We start from the raw sequence: 18454 nt of genomic DNA, 5'->3' as shown, positions 1-18454 counted from the left end.
CTAGACTACTGTGCCCAGATATGGGCGCCAGGGTTTCTTCTTGATGGGGAGAAGGTGGAGAGGATCCAGAGACGAGTGACCAAAATGATAGCAGGTCTGTGGAATGAACCTTATGAGAACAGGTTGAAGATTTGTGGGTTGCAAAAATTGGTTGATAGGCGGAAAAGGGGTGATATGATTGAGACATTCAAATTACGGAAGGGTTTCTATAAGATTAATCCAGAAGATATTTTTGAGAATAGGATTGGTGGTGGGAGGACTAGAGGGGCCATACATGGAAGCTGGGCAAGAATGTGGTTAGCAGGGGTGTTAGAGCTAGGTTTATTACTTAGAGAGTGGTGAATGAGTGGAATAAGCTGCCAGAGTCTGTTGTGGGTACTATGACCATGAATGAGTTCAAGGCAAGGTATGACAGATATTGTGTGAATGTCAAATAGTTGTTCTTGACATGATGTTAGGGCATCCCTGGATGAGTCTGTCGACTCCTTGGAGTTGCCCGAAATAATAATAATCCCACACATTAGCAAACTGTACTCCCCTCTCCTCACACATTTCAGTTAACATATCATTCATAATCCTTGCTCTCTGCCTCATCTCACCACAGTCATACCTAGGCAGCATGCTTATTACCCTTCCTGTCACACTGTTCTCTTTTATCCGTCTAAACAGTCTCCTGATATCCATTCTGATATGCTCTTTGTCCCTTATCAAGTCATTTGTACCTATTAAAACCATCAACCCCTTTGCTCGCTCCCTCATCATAGCCAATGCCTCAATCACTCTACTCATTTTACTGCCTGGAAAATATACCTTGTGCATCCTCTCATCCAGTACACCTTTAATAATGGAATCGCCATACAACGCCAAGCTGAGGTGGAAATAAGTTAAAGTTGATGTTTGGTTCTAGAAAAGGATCATTTAATCAAGCCACACATGTACTTAAATGTACATACAATCATGTAAATGTTTCATGGGTGGGAAGTGGTAGCTTATCAGTCAACTCAGTCTGGAGCCTCTTAGAGGAATACTCTATTGGCCATTCCTCATCATTTTACTCATTTTGTTTATTTCAGCGAAAAAAAAAAAAAAAATACTGCAAATAAATGAAGGAAATAACATGAGCTCTGTTTTGATTTCATCACTATCCTAAAGAGGAAAAAAGTATTATCTGCTTTCCTCTTTCTTTTTTAAATCTCTTTTGCTTATTAATCCTTCCTTGTTTTAAAATCAATAACAGTATGTAAAAATTCATTGTAAAATGACTTCATATTTACATGATTACTAAAATACGGCAAATTATCACTTCATTTCTGGATCTGATCATGTTCTAAGTGAAAAATGTAGTCCTCATACTTGTGTTACACTTTTACAGAGTTCTTGTTCTTGCTCCTTCTGGTCGAGTGTGGAAAATTTTTTTTCCTGTGCATCAATCCTTTAAAACCCTTTTAGTAACTTAAGTGTTTCTATCCTATCTACCTTTTTTCTACCTGTGAATCAACTTTTGCAACTACAATCCCTCAAATCTGTTGTCATGAGAAGCATTCACTATCTTGTTCACTTGCCTCTGTATTCTCTCTGCCATTTCCTCATTCCCAAGAAATCCAGATGATTCAGAGAATTACTGAGCACAGTAATCCAGATATGGCCATATCAAAGCTTTATAAAGATGAATGATAACTTCTTTTGCTTGTTAGTGTTTTTTTTTTTCAATAACCAAGTGCTATGAGCTACCTTGATCACTTTTGCAATATGAACTCTGAACTTCAACTCTGTATCCACAAACAACCTCAAATTCCTAGCTTCATCAATTTCCTGGAGTACAATTCCATCCGTGTAGTACACAGCTTGTAATCTTTTCATCCAAAATGCATAGCTTTACACTTTTCTTTAAACTGGCACTATTATTTTTTGCCTGTACTGTCTGATTATTATCCCGTCACCATCAATATGGATAAAATACATAACTCCTCTACACTTCGTATCCATCATATATTTTAATGTAATATCAATGATATTTTAATTTTAATATGCACTTCACATCCATGGTAACCTTGACGTATATATACACGTCATGGCCGGTTGGATGATTAAATCTGTGCACATCCTTTGTTGCCTTGATTAATTATTATATAATCCAAGTTTGCATCATCAGTAAACAACTGAATATTTCCTACAAATTTTTTCCAATATCATTTATGTACAAATTAGACAGTAGTGGTCCAAGCACACCACTAGTTACCTGCTGTCTCCTAGATTCTGCTCTTTCATATACTACTCTTTGGTAACTGTCTTTCAGCCATCCTTATATTCACATCACTAGCTTCATATCCATTCCCATTTGTTTCAGTTTGTGTAAGAGTTCCATGTAATATCCTTTCAAACAAAGGTGTCAAACACCTTTGTTCGAAAGGATATTCAAACAAAGGTGTTTGACAAAATCCAGCTGTATCACTGTGTTGTCATTCTCTTTATCCGGTTCAGTCATCACTCTGTTATAAAAAGTTACTAAATTACTAAGGTGTAATCTACACTTCACAAAGCTATGCTTCCCCAGTAGCATATTTTTATCTGTCACAGTCACCTGCACAATAGCTCCACACATACCTCTTCTTAATGGAAAATTCCACATAAGGCTCTACTTGGGAGCCTCCTATGTCAAGATCTTAATGCCACTCTTCTTAATTGGAAATAATGTCAGAAGCAATTTTGGTTATGGACTGATCTTATGACTACATCCTGTACATTCAAATCCTGAGTCCCCTTCATCACATTTTGTGTTTCAAGTAATTATCTCTTAGAAGGCGAATAAAATCCATTTTGTTTCCTCCATGTGATCTCTGTTCCTTCCAGTCTTCTCCACAGTTGAAATTCCCTATAATAATCATTCAAATTTGCAGATGCATGTCTTTCACATATTCACTTGCACCCTTGTTCCATAACGACAATTAACTGTATATTTCTTCCTTATTGACCTTTATTTCACACCAGATTACATCAAATGAACTAACTTCTATATCCATCTTTCCAATGATCTTCTAACCTTTTTTTTTTTTTTGAATGCAGTTCATCTATTATCATCAGCAGTACCACTTTCCCATCCTATTCTGATTATCCCTCCTGAAAATACTATGCACCTTGTATTGACTAATCCATTTAATTTTGTCAGTTATGAGAGAACAGATTCCATATTTTTTGGTCATTCTCATACTCGCATTTCATGGGTACCTATAGCTCCCTCTTCCCAGTAGCTCTCATTTCTCTTTTTACTTCCTCATTCTCAGTGAACAATCCTTTCTCAAGACTCCTAACTCCAAATCCATTTAACTACAATCTATTAGCATTATATAAGTCCTTCTGTCCTACAAATTCAATACATAGGTCTACAAAGTGTACATCATTCCTTGTGTACAGCCTTTGCACTGATTCATTTGCAATCACTGCCCTCCTCCCTCCTCCTCAACTCATCTCTATCCTAGCATGGCAGCAGGCTTACAATCTTCACTCTCTCTTGCCCTAATTTTTTGTGCTTCTTCCAGTAACCCTTTCATATCTTATCTTATACACAAAAATTTCAAACTTCATTAGTGTCAGCCAAAAGAATTCATTCTTTTACTTTACCCTCTGCATCCTGATAACTTCACAAATATTAATTTTCATACTGTGGAAATAAAATTTATTCACAATCTCAAGTACTCTTATTATAGAATTATCATAAATTTTTTTTTCTCTTTTCAATTGCCTGACATTTCTACTATTGTGTGATCTTATACTTGGTTTTATGAAGACTCCATGTAAGTGTACTTTCTCTCATGAGGTCCTTTTTGTTCTTCTGATATTAACATTTTCCTGACTTTTGTCTATATTGTTTCACTCTTTCCACATAATTGGCACTGCTGCTTCCTATGTATTCACTCACCTGTTTTGATTTCCTTGCACAAATCTTTGCAATTTGAAATGGCAAAGATTTGTGCCATCTTAGCCATTTTAAATGACCATTTCACACACACACACACACTGCAGCAAACATAAATTTAAAAAAATTCAATAACAATACAAAAGGCAATGTTAGTACAAAGTGTTATTGTAATCCCTCAGTTATCCAACCACAGCAGAGAGCAATTGGATAATTTAAGGGTTGAATAAGTGAAGGTATAATTACATAGTTCTGGTAGTTGACACTAACACAAGATATCACTGTATATGTGACTACTAATGTAACAGTCTCACAGAATTGTAATGCCAAATGTTAAGATAAAACTAATACCTGAGCAGTTTTTAAATTCAGTTATATTAATTAGTAATTTTATTATTATTATTATTATTCAGGCCTCCATGAAGTCAAGACTCATTATGGGAGGCCCATCCTAACCATTTGTACTCTCACCATTCTATCAGGCAATCCATTCCACAGTTCAACCACCCTCCATGCAAAGGAACCACTCCTCACCCTCTTGCTTACAGCTTTCTTTTGTCCTCGCTCCTTTTCCCCCTGTTCTACCAAGCGAAAGACTTCCCCAGTGTTAACCCTGTAAGTACCTCTCAGCAGTTTAAAAGTCCCAGCCTGGTTGGCCGAGCAGCTAGCGTATCTACTCTCCAGCCAGGCTGCGGGTTTGAATCCCGCCATGGACATGGATGTTTGCGATTGTCTGTGAAAATACTAGTGGTGGTGGGCAATAGATGGCATTGGTGTAGATGATGGTGGTTGCGGTTCACTGTAGTTGGTGGATTGAGTTGTGGAGACAGACAGCTGTGGAGTGGGTGCCCTCCCTCAATGAGTCTATGGACTCCTTGGAGGTGTCATGTAATAACAATAATAATAATAAAAATCATATCACCTCTCATTCTTCTATCTACGAAACTCTGCAGTCCACATTCCCTCAACCTGTCTTCATAACTAACATTGTACGGTCCTGATACGATCGTTGTTATCTGCCTCTGCACCCTCTCACATTTAGTTTATTCCCTTCAAATCCTGGGGTCCAAATTGGAGAACTATAGTCCAATAGTTTTTATAACTATTTTTTCTTTCACTTGAAAACATAATAAAGTCCTATTACACTTCTTCTATCTACGAAACTCTGCAGTCCACATTCCCTCAACCTGTCTTCATAACTAACATTGTACGGTCCTGATACGATCGTTGTTATCTGCCTCTGCACCCTCTCACATTTAGTTTATTCCCTTCAAATCCTGGGGTCCAAATTGGAGAACTATAGTCCAATAGTTTTTATAACTATTTTTTCTTTCACTTGAAAACATAATAAAGTCCTATTACACTTTTTTTATCTAATCTTTGTCAAGTAGCTTTATTTTATCCTCCTACATGTTTCGCCAATCTTTTTCTATTGGCATCCTCAGGGAATACAAACTAGTAAGCTAAAATGAAGGTTACAGACTAGGTTATAACCGATGGTTCTAATTCATACAAAAAATTGGTATTGTGCGTCTCGTTAACATGATTTATTTGTTATGGCTCATGACGGAAAGTTAATTTCTTTGATGTTTAATGATCTGATAAAAGTTTTCCAAATTTCTGGGACCTTGATTTTAAAATTAGACCTTGATTCTTGTTTAGGTTTTCAGTTTTACGGGCGACTGTAGCTGCTTCTTTAAAGGTTCTTGAATGGTAGTTATCTTCTATGTATGGCATAAGGCTCTTGTCCCACTCAATGTGATGGTTAGTAGAGGCAAAGTGGCATGAAAAGCCTGAAATGTCTTGTCTGTTATTTCTGACATATCCTATGTGTTCTTTCTTTCTCGTTTCAAAGCTTCTAGAGGTCTGACCTACGTAACTAATACCACATGAGCAAAGTATATCATATACTCCAGAGTACTTGTAGAATGGGTGAGGATCTTTCGGTGATCTTAAAAATTTCCGAATAGTGTTGATTGGTTTGAATGCCACTCTGATCTTATGTGGTTTTAAAAGGTTAGCTAATTTTTTTGGAAAGGTTGCTGACAAAAGGAATCGTAATTGTACTGATGTATTGGACGTCATCATGTTGTCGATGTGGTATATCAGTAAAGAGAATCTTGTTATAGAGTCTTTTTGGGTAACCATTTAAAGAAAGTTCTCTGGATATTGTGGTTAATTCCGTTAGTAGGTCATCCTTGTCTGTCGTATACTGTATAGCTCTTTTCTTGAGACTATGGATAATGCTAAGTTTCTGAGCTATGTAATGAGCTGAGTTGAAATGGAGGTAACGTCCAGTATTTGTAGGTTTTCTGTATACAGATAGGTCGATACTATTATTGGATTGTTTCTTTATTAAAATGTCAAGGAAAGGCAGTTTTTTTATCTTTTTCTATTTCTAATGTGAATTTGATGGTATTGTGGAAACTATTGATTTGATTGAGGTAATTCATTAGTTCTTCTTTCGTATGATCCCAAATGATAAAGATGTCATCTACATATCTGTACCAAATTTTCGGTTTTGGAATGATCTGGGTTAAGATTTTTTTCTCTAGATTTTCCATGAATAAGTTAGCACAAAGGAGGTGAGAGGGGGCTACCCATAGCTAATTCAGTGAGTTGTTTGTAGATCGTTTTTTGCCAAATAAAATAGTTAGAAGTTAAACAGTGATTGAACAAAGTAGTGATGTTTCTTGGGAACAAGTTGTCTAAGATGTTGATGACTTCAACCACTGGAATGTTAGTAAACAGAGATGTAATGTCCAGGCTTGCTAGTATATCCTCTTCAAAAATAGGGATGTTTTTTATTTTATCTATAAAATGTTTTGAGAAATTTGACAAAGATTAGATAAAAAAAGTGTAATAGTCTTATGAATAATTGTGAAGAAAAAATTCAACATAATAAAGTCCTCTTTTTTTTATTAATCTAAAGGATTTAGTTCATGTATTTAATTTATTAAAGTATATAGAACATCTGAATAGCATTTTTCAGTTATACAAGAGCTTGTAACATGTATTAAAGATTGGAATAATAATTTTTTTATTTATAGGTACATGTATCCACTATTTACTCTATGTTCTGCAGAGTTGTTGGGTGAAAAAGTGCATGTACCATGCAAACCAGAAGCTGTGATAGAAACAGAATATGGAAATTGGAGAGTTCCAGTAAAGAAATGGAGATATGATTCCTCAGCGCTAAATATTGAAGACAGGAAAAAGTGGACAGATGCAGAACAAGAACACTCATATCAATCTCTTTAGGGTATACATGAAGCTCAAAATAATTACCTTATGTCAAGATGCACAGTAGACAACAAAGCTGTGATAATATTTTGCTAATGAGGTAACGCGCACAAAACTGAATTACATAGAGTATTTATTATGTAACATAACTGAAATGACTCAAATTTTCATTTATTTTCAACAATCAATTTTTGCAAGTGTCAAAAATGACATCAACTAATGTGAAGTTCGGAATAAGAATAAAAATAATCTTATATTTTTAAGATTATTTTCATTGCGTACTTCAATATTTTTATTTAATAGTCATAGTTGCATAGTTAATATTCTTATAAGAATTATCTGTGATTTATTTTGATATTTATGTAAATCCTGATATTTCATCAGTTTTAATAATGATAGGGTGACCTGAATGCTATTTATATTTTTGTTTATTTTTTGTGATTATGACAGAAATCATATAGACAGTTCTTCATTTACATTGTGATGATATTCCTAGAAAATATCAACATAATGTAAATGAAACATTTTCAAAATTTGTCAAAGGCATGCTGTATGAGAAAGTAAGCTGCATGATTAAAAACAAGTGGGAGAGCAGAAAAAAAAAAAAAAACCTGTTGCCTTGCAATCTGCAGATGCTACTTCAGTGTGTATTGTCACTATCTAGGCTAAGCTATAGCTAAGATTTCTGAATATTTTTAACCAGTCTTTGGTGATGAAAACACCTCCATGGCTACATTACTTTTGCCTAAATCGATACTTTACTTTAAATGCAATAACACTGCATGTCCTCCTTTTATCTTCACCGTTCTTCTAGTCTTATTGCAAATGTACCTTTGCTGAACCTGCCTGCTGCATTTTTTTGCATTAGTTGGTGATTTTGCTTTCTCCATTATAACTTTGTCATTTTAATAGCTTGTATTTTGCTATTTGAATTTGAAATAAACTTATGTATGGTAATAATGAAATTTATGGAGATGCATCATGACGAATTTGTGGACAAAAGAAACTAAGAATAACTTGATTATTTGGAACACAAGTAAATTCTAATTGCTGTATTTGAGTTTCATAAAATAGTGAATTGTCAGTTATATTTATAAATTTCACTAATATGTTCATTTAGCATTGACTATTCTTTAGGTATTAAAAAACCTGAAATTCTATTTTATTTTTAATCAAAACAAAATTATATTAAACTGTTAATTTCAAAAATCATCTTTTCCCCCACTAATTATAAAAAAAAAACTTTCACAAATTATTTCATAAAACTTTCAGAAATTAGAACATACTGTGTCATGTATTTAAAACATATTCATAAAATTCTATTTGATAGAGTAGTTAGAACATACTGTGTGAACTATTTACCTACCATAACTTGGAATATTTCTTTTTATTCACTTGTTTAATAAATTTCATATCTTCAAGTACCATACTAAAGATAAACACTTGATATACTAAATTATTTGCCATAAGAAAGGTTCTGGGATAAATTTCATTCTGCCAAGCTTTGTTGATCTCATAAAATATCAACGTGTGATTTAATTTCTAAAGCAGTATGAATCTTGTGTTTGAATAATAATAATAAATAATTAGTTATGTGTCTATGAATTACTTCCAATGTACAATGCAGAAATGAATTCATACCATGTAGTAAAAGAAGCACAGTAATTAATGGTGTGAGAATGGAAATCTGTAAAATAAATAGTTGAAGGTACCAAAATGAATGAATTTCTAGTCATCGTAAAACAAATTTCTAGTCATCCTAAAAATCTTTATTTATTGCTGCAATATATAATACTCTTATCTTCCTTTCCTTATACTTAAAAGTAAAATCTACAGAAGAGAATAAGAAACATTCTATTTTGATTAAGTAGTTGGAACATACTGTGTAAAATTCTATTTGATAGAATAGTTAGAACATACTATGTAAACTATTTACCTACCATAACTTGGAATATATTATTTTTTATTATTCAGTTGCATAATATTCACTTGTATAATTCACTTTATCCATTATTCAGGAATTTAATTTTGATTTCAGTCATTTCGTGAAATGTGAGGTATGCTATATGTATTTGTTCAATTATATAGATAAATTGTGGATGTTTAAGGCAGATGGAAGGATGCGTGCAAAGTGTGAGCTGAATGAGGACTTGATGAGTACTAATATGGTGATAATTGAAAGTGTTAGCAAGAATGCCGCGATGAAGATAGAAAAGGACAGTGTAAAAGAGTAGCGAAAAAATTATAAAAAAGTTTTGAAAAAGAGAACAAGCAATTTGAGAAACTTAATAATGATGGAAAGAAAGTCAAAAGTGATATGAATGTAGCAGAAATTAAAAAACAATGTGAAGTTAAAGGTAAGATGGTAAGCAGCATTGACTACACACAAGTGTGTGTGACTGGCAACAAAATCAAGAGAGTGAATGAAAGCGAAAATATGATGCAAGATTTGAAAGTTGAGTTGGTTAAGATGAGGCAAGAGATTAAATAATGCAGAATGAAGTTAAGAGAATTCGAGATACGTATAGAAGAGTGAAAATTATGATGAAAACAAATAATATTGGTATAAAAGAGGTAACGAAAGACCTGCGAATGGCATTGTATGGTGATTCAATTATTAAAGGTATGCAGGATGAGAGGATGCAAAAGGTTTGTTTTCCTGGAGGTAGAATGAGTAGAGTGATTGAAGCATTGGATATGAGAAGTAAGTGAGTAAGTTGGTAGTTGTAATAGAGACAAATGACTTGACTTGACTGGGAACAAAGAACACATCAGATTGGATATCAGGAGGTTGTTGAGACATAATAGTGTGATAGGAAGCTGTTACCCAGGTATGACAGTGGTGAGATGAGGTGGAGAGCAAGGATTATGAATGATATGTTAGAAGTGGTTTTGAGGCAGTGTGAGGAGAAGGGAGTACAGTTTGTTAATGTGTGGAATGAGTTTGAAGGACAAAGTGAACTGTATAAGAGTGATGGACTGCATTTCAATGGTTTTGGTGTGAGTCACTTTGAGAGACAGCTGCTGGAAGGTAGAGAAGTGAGTGCAAAGAATTAATCTGATCAAGTGGAAAGACAGCAGAGATTGAAAAGGTGGTTATGAATGAAGTTAATGGCATGAGTATAGAGAATGAGAGAACAGGTGTGCAAGACAGACAGGGAAACGGCAAGGCTCAGGGTGGCCAGGGGAACACAGCATGAGAAAGGTTGATGCTAGAGTAGGATGTGAATGCATGTGTAGTCAAAAAAAAGGGAAGGGGATGACCTGGGATCAAGGGAAAACAGATGGATTTGAAGAAGGTTTTAAGATGAATAAAAAAAAGAAATGGTTTCAGTTAAGCATGGAGAAGTCACATCAAATAAGTGGTATCAATGGAACTAGATCCAGGAATGAGCTGCTATATTTGTATACAAATACTAGAAGTGTAAGAAACAAGGCAAATGAAATGGTTGCATTAATTGAGTCTGTTCAGCCAAGAATTGTTGGAATAAGGGAGATATGGTTAGATGAGAACAACATCCTGACTAGAATAGAGATGGAAGGGTATGATGTGTTTCGTCAAGATAGAAAAGGTACAAAGGGAGGAAGAGTGCTATTGATGATAGAGAAAGAGTTATGTCCATACAAAGTAGAGATGCAAGAGGAAAATAGTGCTAGTGGTTTTGAGGCAGTATGATGTGAGATAGAGGTGAACAGAATGAAATACTTAGTTGGATGTTGTTATAGACCTGGTAATGTGGATGGTAGTGACTATGAAATGTATAATCAAATTAGGCAAGCAAATAAGAAAAATGGTGATCATTATAGACCATTTTAATTATGGCAATATAGACTGGGAAGATGAGATAGCAATTGGAAGTAAAGAAAACGAGTTTCTTGAGTTTCTGAGGGACAACTATCTCAGCCAGTATGAAACAGAAAGCACACGAGGATTTGAGGGTCTTGGATTCTCATCAGAGGATGTAATTATAAATGAGGTGTCAAATCACCCTCCAGTAGGTGAGAACAACCATGAAATGATTACTTGGATGGTTGCCAATAGTGTGAGAATCTCTGCAAGAAAAGGTGTGTGAATTTAACAAGGCTGGTGATTATGAGAGGCTCAGGAGACAGCTTGCAGGTGTAGCATGGAATGAGGAAGTAGTTGGAAAGGAGATCAATGCAGTTTGGGGAATATTCAGGATATTCTTAATAGAAGTAATGTCTAAATGCATTCCAAGGGGTCAGAAGGTTAAATAAGGTAGGTGTGAAATGCATGAATGAAGATATTAGCATGCAATACAGGGGTAAAAGGCATTATGGAGGAGCATAAGAGAAGTGGTAATAATCAATTCCATGCAGTTGACAAAGAACAGGCAAGGAGGGTGACTTGGTTGGTAAGGCTAGCAGAAGTGAAGTATGAGCAGCAGTTAGCTAATGAAGCCAAAAAGAATACTAGGGAGTTCTTATGATATGTAGCCAGCAAAAAAAAAAAAAAAAGATTATGGAAGCATGACATTGATTGGAGAAAATGGTGGAAGATATAGTTGAGATACTTAATGAGCAGTTATAAAGGTCTTTCATTCTTATGAATGTGACATCATGGAGTGTTTGAGAGCAGTTGATGATGAGGAGGAGAGACTGACTGTATGCAAGTAAGAGGTATATAGGGAATTGTGCAAACTTGATTTTAATAAGGCTGTGGGACTTGATAATACATCACCATGTGTTTTGAAGGAATGTAATAGGGTGATGACATCTGCCTTGACATATATGTTTAATATGAGTCTTACAGTGGGTCAAGTTCCAAAGGAGCAGAAGGAAGGCAAGATTGCACCATAAGGGAGGTGAAAGAGCTCCAGAATCAAATCATAGGTTTATTTGTGTGTCAGTTGTTGTAGTTAAAGTGTTGGAGAGGCTGGTGAGAACCAGGATCGAGAATTGAGTTGATAACTAGTATTATCTTTAATGGACAGCGTGGATTTGCTAAAGGGGAGGTCATATTTTAATCATAATCTACTTACTTATTACAATAAGGTGACAGCTTCACTGGACAAAAGAAATGGATACACAGTAGTATACAGGTAATTATCTTTTTACACGGCCTTTTTTACACGATTTAGAGATAACACTGTTTAGAAAACAAAAGCAATTCTATTTTTACATGGTATATTTTGATTTAACACAGTTCAAATGGCACTTATTTTTAAAATTTCTGTTTGAATTCAGTTCTGTTCAAAAGGGTATTTTCATTATAATTATAATTTCCTAGAACAGTACACATGTACTTAAACTTGAATTTTGGGACCCCCCCCCCCTTGATGTTTTAAATATCAGGGATTACTCTACGTTACAGAATGTAAATAACTGTGGCAACACCAAAAAAAATAAATAAATAAATTTTTGTAATTAAGATTCCCCGAAGTTAAGCCAACACACGATCCATTATATTCACTTGCCTTTGGTTCCCGGAAGCAGAAGAGTGCTATGCTGATATGGGAGACCTACCTATGTAAAGCTGCTTGGAAGGAGTTAAGCTGTTTGCTAAACAATCATTTCTTGTTTACAATTCGAAATGTTTACACATCTTGTGTTTTGTTCATGACGTTTTGTCTCTGCAATAATTATACAGGTATGTATTAAATTTTGAAGAAGGAAAAGGCCCTAGTGATATGGATAGAAGATTATCCACAAAAAGGAATACCTTTTAGACGGAAATGTCATCAAACAGAAAGCATTGCAGTTGTACAAATAGATTCAGGAAAAGGAGCCAACAACATCAAACAACAATTGTGATTTTTCTGCAAGCACAGGTTGGCTTACAAAATTTCTCAAAAGATGCGTACTTCATAATGTAAAAATAAAAGGAGAAGCTGCATTTGCACATCAGTTGGCAACAAGGGAATTTCTTTCAAAACTGTTCATAATTATTGAAAATGGGGGTAACACTTCTGAATGCAGATGAGACTGGCCTTTGTTGGGAAAAAATGTCAAGTAGAACTTATATAGCAAAATCACAAAAGTGTGCACTTTAAAGCAGCTGAGGATTGTGTGACTATCATTTTGCAGCAGCGCTTCAGGAGATCGTATATTAAAACCATTACTCATTAATTGAGCCCTAAGACTGTGGCAATGAAAGGTGTAGATTTTAACACATTACTAGTGCACTGGAAGACGAACAATTTTCTTTTGGGTTACAAAAGAAATTTTTAATGAATGGTTCCAGAATCAATTTTTGTTCCAGAAGTTAAACACTATTTGATGGAAAAAAATCTGGACTTTAAAGTTTTATTGATCAATACACCTGGCGATCCTGATTTAGAACACCTAAATGTGTTCTAAATCAGGTTGTATTATGTGGCAGAATTTTGTTTTCTGCCACATAATACAACCACTAGACCAGGATGAGATCGCTACCTTCAAAAATTACTACATAAGAAGAACAGTCCAATACATTTTGGATAAACTAGATAAAGGTAATTTACTGATGGTTATTGATGTATGGAAGAAATTTTCTATTTGGATTGCATCAAAATTGCTAAATTGGCATTATCAGAATTGAAACTATCAACTTTAAAAGCTACTTGGCCAGAATGTGTTAAAAAGAAAAACCCTGTACCTTTGCATACAACTGAATATCCCAATATCATCAGATTAGCACACGCAGTTGGCAGAGAAGGATTTGATGATTTTTCATCTGCAGATATTGAAGAATTAATGATTGACAAGGCTGTTAGGGATGATGAAATAACAGAAGCTGTCCTTGAGAATCTCGATGAAAAACAAAAAAGTGATGATGAGATTCCACTCACTGCAGGATTAATTAAAGAAGGGCTTCAAATGGCTAGTAAATTGCAAAGTCATTTTCTTACACATGATCCAAATACTGAATGAGATGAACAGTTTAAAAGTCATATATGGTGCAATATGCAGAATTATACAAAGATCTAGTCAAAACAGAATCCCAATGATTAATTAGCGAGTTTGTGGTAAAAAATAAAAAATCAACCTTCAGAAATTTAGTTCCTTTTACTGAAGAAAATGTTTCGGCATGAACAGGATGGCCAAAGTGTTTTAAGTGATGGAAGTGATTTAATTCCAGTATAACACAAAAGAATGTGGCTACTGTCAGAAAGTGTTGGCAAATAAAATTTAAGTAATAACCATATGCAGCAGGTGTATTTGGGCCTTTTTGAATTTCTGTTTTATTAGTGACACTATTTTCTTTAAGAGAGATACATATGTATATACTTTGAATAAGTATTTGAAATAAAAAAAATATTCCATTAAAATTAAATAGTTTTATTTCAATGATTTTTATATTTCTTATATATTATTATATGACACCTCCAGGGAGTCCAAAAACTCATCGAGGGAGGCACCTACTCCACAGCTCTCGGTTTCCAACAACTACTTCTGTCATTTACACCAGTGCTTCCCAAACTTCTGGATGTCAGGGCCCCCTTTACAAAAATTAAAATATTTCATGGCCCCTCTCGAAAAAAAATCGTAATAGAGAGATATATTATTATAATATTTATTGTATTTATATTCAATACAAAACATACACAGCGAATATTGCAAAAATCAAATGCATATATTACATTTTTTTTTTTTTTTGCCTCTTACCGTTTGGTTCTGAAGATGATGCAGACTGTTCTGGTAAAATATGAAATACTGTCCTTTTTTTTTGAGTCTGTTTCTGATTGTTCGCAGGAATTTTTTTTTATTGTTTATCAGCCACTTATCCATCTCAGGGTTAAATTTTTTAACGTAGAATAGATCAAATAATATCACCACTTACCGATACTGGCACACCACAGCCTGATAACATGATTTTTCATGTGTGAAGTATATGCGAAACTTTTATAGGTAACAGAAAATTAGCTCGGATGACAGTGATAATATAAAATGAGTTTTGATATGTACATAAAGTCAATATCAACAGTCCCTGATTATGAACCCTTATCCCCACTTGTTAGCATTCTTCTCATTATGGAGCAATTTTTTGGCTAGTCTTAACCGCTTTTCAATGTGTTCCTTGAGCTGCAACTCCTTATTTTCTGACCACATCCCCATATCCTTCATCTCCCAACTCCTAGAGCAAAACTTTAAGCTTAGCAATATCTCAAGAGACAACTTGCTAATTCCTGTTGGCCAACCATCTCTTTAGGCACATTACAGAGGAGGCCAACCATCTGTGTAATGTGCATAAAGATATGAAAACACTGAACAAATTTTCAGTATTGCAGAAACCTGAATATGATTTAAAAAAAAAAAAACTATTTTATGGAGCAGTTATCTGTACTCTCCTCCCTGGATGCATGCCAATTAAAATCATTGATAGTCTTAGACTAGCTTTTTGTGATCAGCTAAAGGTAGAAAGTGGCTGCCTTACTAGTCTTCAGAAGTTAGGAATAAAAGAACCTTACCTACTCACTTTGGGAAATGAAAGCATCAGAAGATTTAAAAAAAAAAAAAAAAGTGGCCTGTAGAAATGATGTTTGCATCCATAGTATTAAGCCACTCAAAGAAAGACCATTGTAGTTTGATTCTAGTTATTATTATTATTATTCAGGCCTCCATGGAGTCAAAAGACTCATCACAGGAGGTCCTTCCTAGGAAACACAAAGTCTATCATACTACTCATTGACTGTTCTCGCTCTCACCACTATCAGGCAATGCATTCCATTCAACTAGTTGCTAACATAGTTGGTGGTTCAACACAGTTGCCAACCAGACAAATTTTTTCATAGCCTTTCTTTGACCAGTTCCCAAGTAAGTCAATCACTGGATGCCAATTAAAATCACTGAGAGTCTTGGGCACCAGCTTTCTGTGACTGCTAAGTGGCAATGAGATTATCTGCTAGTCTCTGAAAGTTAGTTGGGGCTAAATGGTTTCATCTACTTCCTCTGGGAATTAAAAAAGTGTTAGCATATTTTATTTTAAAATAAAAAAAAAATTCATTTCACCACATCAGAAGAAAAAAGTACAATGCTTGGCTTTTATTCACGGTTCATTTAGACAAGATAGTGAACAAACCACCTGATGTTTGGGGAAAAGAATATTCCACTAATTTCATGGAAAAAGTAGCCATGGCCTGAAAGTGACTATATAGTAAGAAATGCCAAGTCATAGTTTAATTGGATCCAGCTTCTTCAAGGAACCTGTAAAACTTCAGTTGATACCTGCTTATGCTAGAATGACTTTTTATTGCGACTTTGCTGTCTCTGAATACCCAAAGTTTATGTAACATGGCATCACAAGTATAACAAATGTACTGATTTTATGCACATGACTTATCGAGGGAGGGCATCTACTCTACACCTGTCTCCACCACTCAATCCACCAACTACAACGAACCGCAACTACACCAACATCATCTACTGTCCACCATCACCACTGGTATTTTCACAATCTCAAATATCCATGAGGGTTATTTGAGTGGCTAGCGTATCCACTCTCCAGCCAAAAGGCTGAGAGTTCAAATCCATGCATGGGCATGGATATTTGAGATTGTGAAAATACTAGTTGTGATGGTGGACAGTAGATGATGTTGATGTAGTTAGCGGATTGAGTGGTGGAGACAGGTGTAGAGTAGATGCCCTCCCTCGATGAGTCTTCGAACTTCCTGGAGTTGTCACATAGTAATAATAATGATAATCCTGGCACACCTATAAGCATTTCCAGCCACCCTCTTAGGTTCAGCTTGAACACCTGAATTTTTCTTATGATAGATTCATGAATGGGAAATGATTCTTGAAGTAGTTTACTAATTTCATGGAAATGAAACTGAGATTGTTCACTTTTCACAAGATCGTCAAGAATATGTCATGGGGTGGGGTATTTTAAACATTGGTATACACCTTCAAGATGTAAAAATTATATAAAGGAAGGTTTTTCTTTTCCAATAAATACTTTTTTATGAAACATTTCAATGCACTGGCATTTCATGTGCTACCCTGTAGTATATCTTATGCCCATCATTTCTTGAATATCACTTCATTCTTTGTTTCCTTTAAATTATGTATTTTATTCCTTATTGCTCTAAATGTTGAGTACCAAGTCAACTGATATTTGTTACTCAAAATTCTGTAAATTATTAAAGAGCTATAAAAAGCAAGATTGTAGTCATAAATAAAATTTTATTGTTTACTGTTCTAAATTATCATGTCAACTAATATTTTAATCATAATTAGGTTACAGTATTGTAGAAGTTATTATGCAAAAGCAAGAGAATGTAGTTATAAATAAAATTTTATTTATTTGTATTAAATGTTTTGCAGTTGACCTTGCTGATAATTATTTTCACCAGCATCTCCTGACTTGGAGGCAATCATAACTTCAATCCATTAGTCATATGTAAGGACTTTATATGGTCCATTATTGATATCAATTGCTTCTAGAGATCCAAAAACTGCTGGAAGTAAAGAACTTGGAATTGGTCCTAAAATGAGAAAAAAAAAGTTTTTCATTCCACCACTGTCTCTTAATTTTAAAGAAAGGGCTATTCTAGAAGAGAGGTAAGGCTACTGTGACACAAACATTACGAGAGACTTTTAGATGTGTGTCATAGAGTGGAGTAGAGTGCCTCCCACAATGAGTCCCTGGAAGCGTCACATAATAATAATAATCCCTGGATATTTTTGAAATTGAAAAGATATGTTATATGTATTATTAATTATATATCTCGAAGTTGTTGTGCTAATCTAAATTTCAGTCTCCACAAATCTTCCAGGAACTGGAAATTGATTCTCAAGAATAAGTGGAGTGTATGTCCATGATCATAAAAATAAAGATATGCAGGTCTAGGGAAATTTCAAGTGTTTCAAAGGGACCATCATCAAGAACATCTGCAAAAGAAGCTTAGGAAAACGTACATCTAGTATGCCAGATAAGAAGTGACTTGGAACATCTTAGACCACCAGTGTGAGGTTGAATATGTATATCACTTATATAAGAGGAGTTCAGGACTGATTAAAACTACATTTAGACATGCACAGTTTTCTCATTAAATGAATTTTAAGGACTTGGATGTATGCTTACAAAATGCAGTTGTACAGTTTACCATAGATATGCTTAAATGCAACTTGCTTATGAATAAAAAAATGTAGATAATTGTGAGGAGACCTCCACATAGTCAAAGGAATGAAGAGAACCGAGTAGTAGACTTATTAGTTTTAGTTGGCAGACAATTTCAAGAACAAACTTCTAAATGGGAAAATTTAGCCACTGATACTGGCTTATAGTACAATTGTGCTTTGTTGTCCAAGTGGTTAGTGTATCCACTCTCCAGCCAAACAGCTATGGGTTCAAAT

General features: G+C 34.6%; 1 protein-coding gene across 3 annotated transcripts in view; it reads left to right on the top strand.

Moving 5' to 3' along the window:
- LOC150109444 (ribitol-5-phosphate transferase FKTN-like) overlaps positions 1-18101 on the top strand; it is a 171610-nt gene extending 153509 nt beyond the window's left edge. For 2 of the 3 annotated variants that reach the window (XM_090408350.1, XM_090408361.1), the window contains exon 7: positions 6964-8850. In XM_090408350.1, the coding sequence (XP_090264476.1) occupies positions 6964-7174 (211 nt within the window). In that variant the 3' untranslated portion in view covers positions 7175-8850. Of the gene's footprint in view, positions 1-6963; positions 8851-17874 lie in introns of those variants that run through there. The other variant, XR_016549824.1, reaches the window with a different exon arrangement.
- The last annotated feature ends 353 nt before the right edge of the window (positions 18102-18454 follow it).

The sequence above is a fragment of the Typopeltis vanoorti genome, chromosome 2 (assembly GCF_054136105.1).
Source record: "Typopeltis vanoorti isolate ZY-2024b chromosome 2, IOZ_Tvanoo_1.0, whole genome shotgun sequence".
Classification (NCBI taxonomy): domain Eukaryota; kingdom Metazoa; phylum Arthropoda; class Arachnida; order Uropygi; family Thelyphonidae; genus Typopeltis; species Typopeltis vanoorti.
Note: the sequence above shows the minus strand (reverse complement) of the source record. Positions and strands in the feature narration are given on the sequence as shown.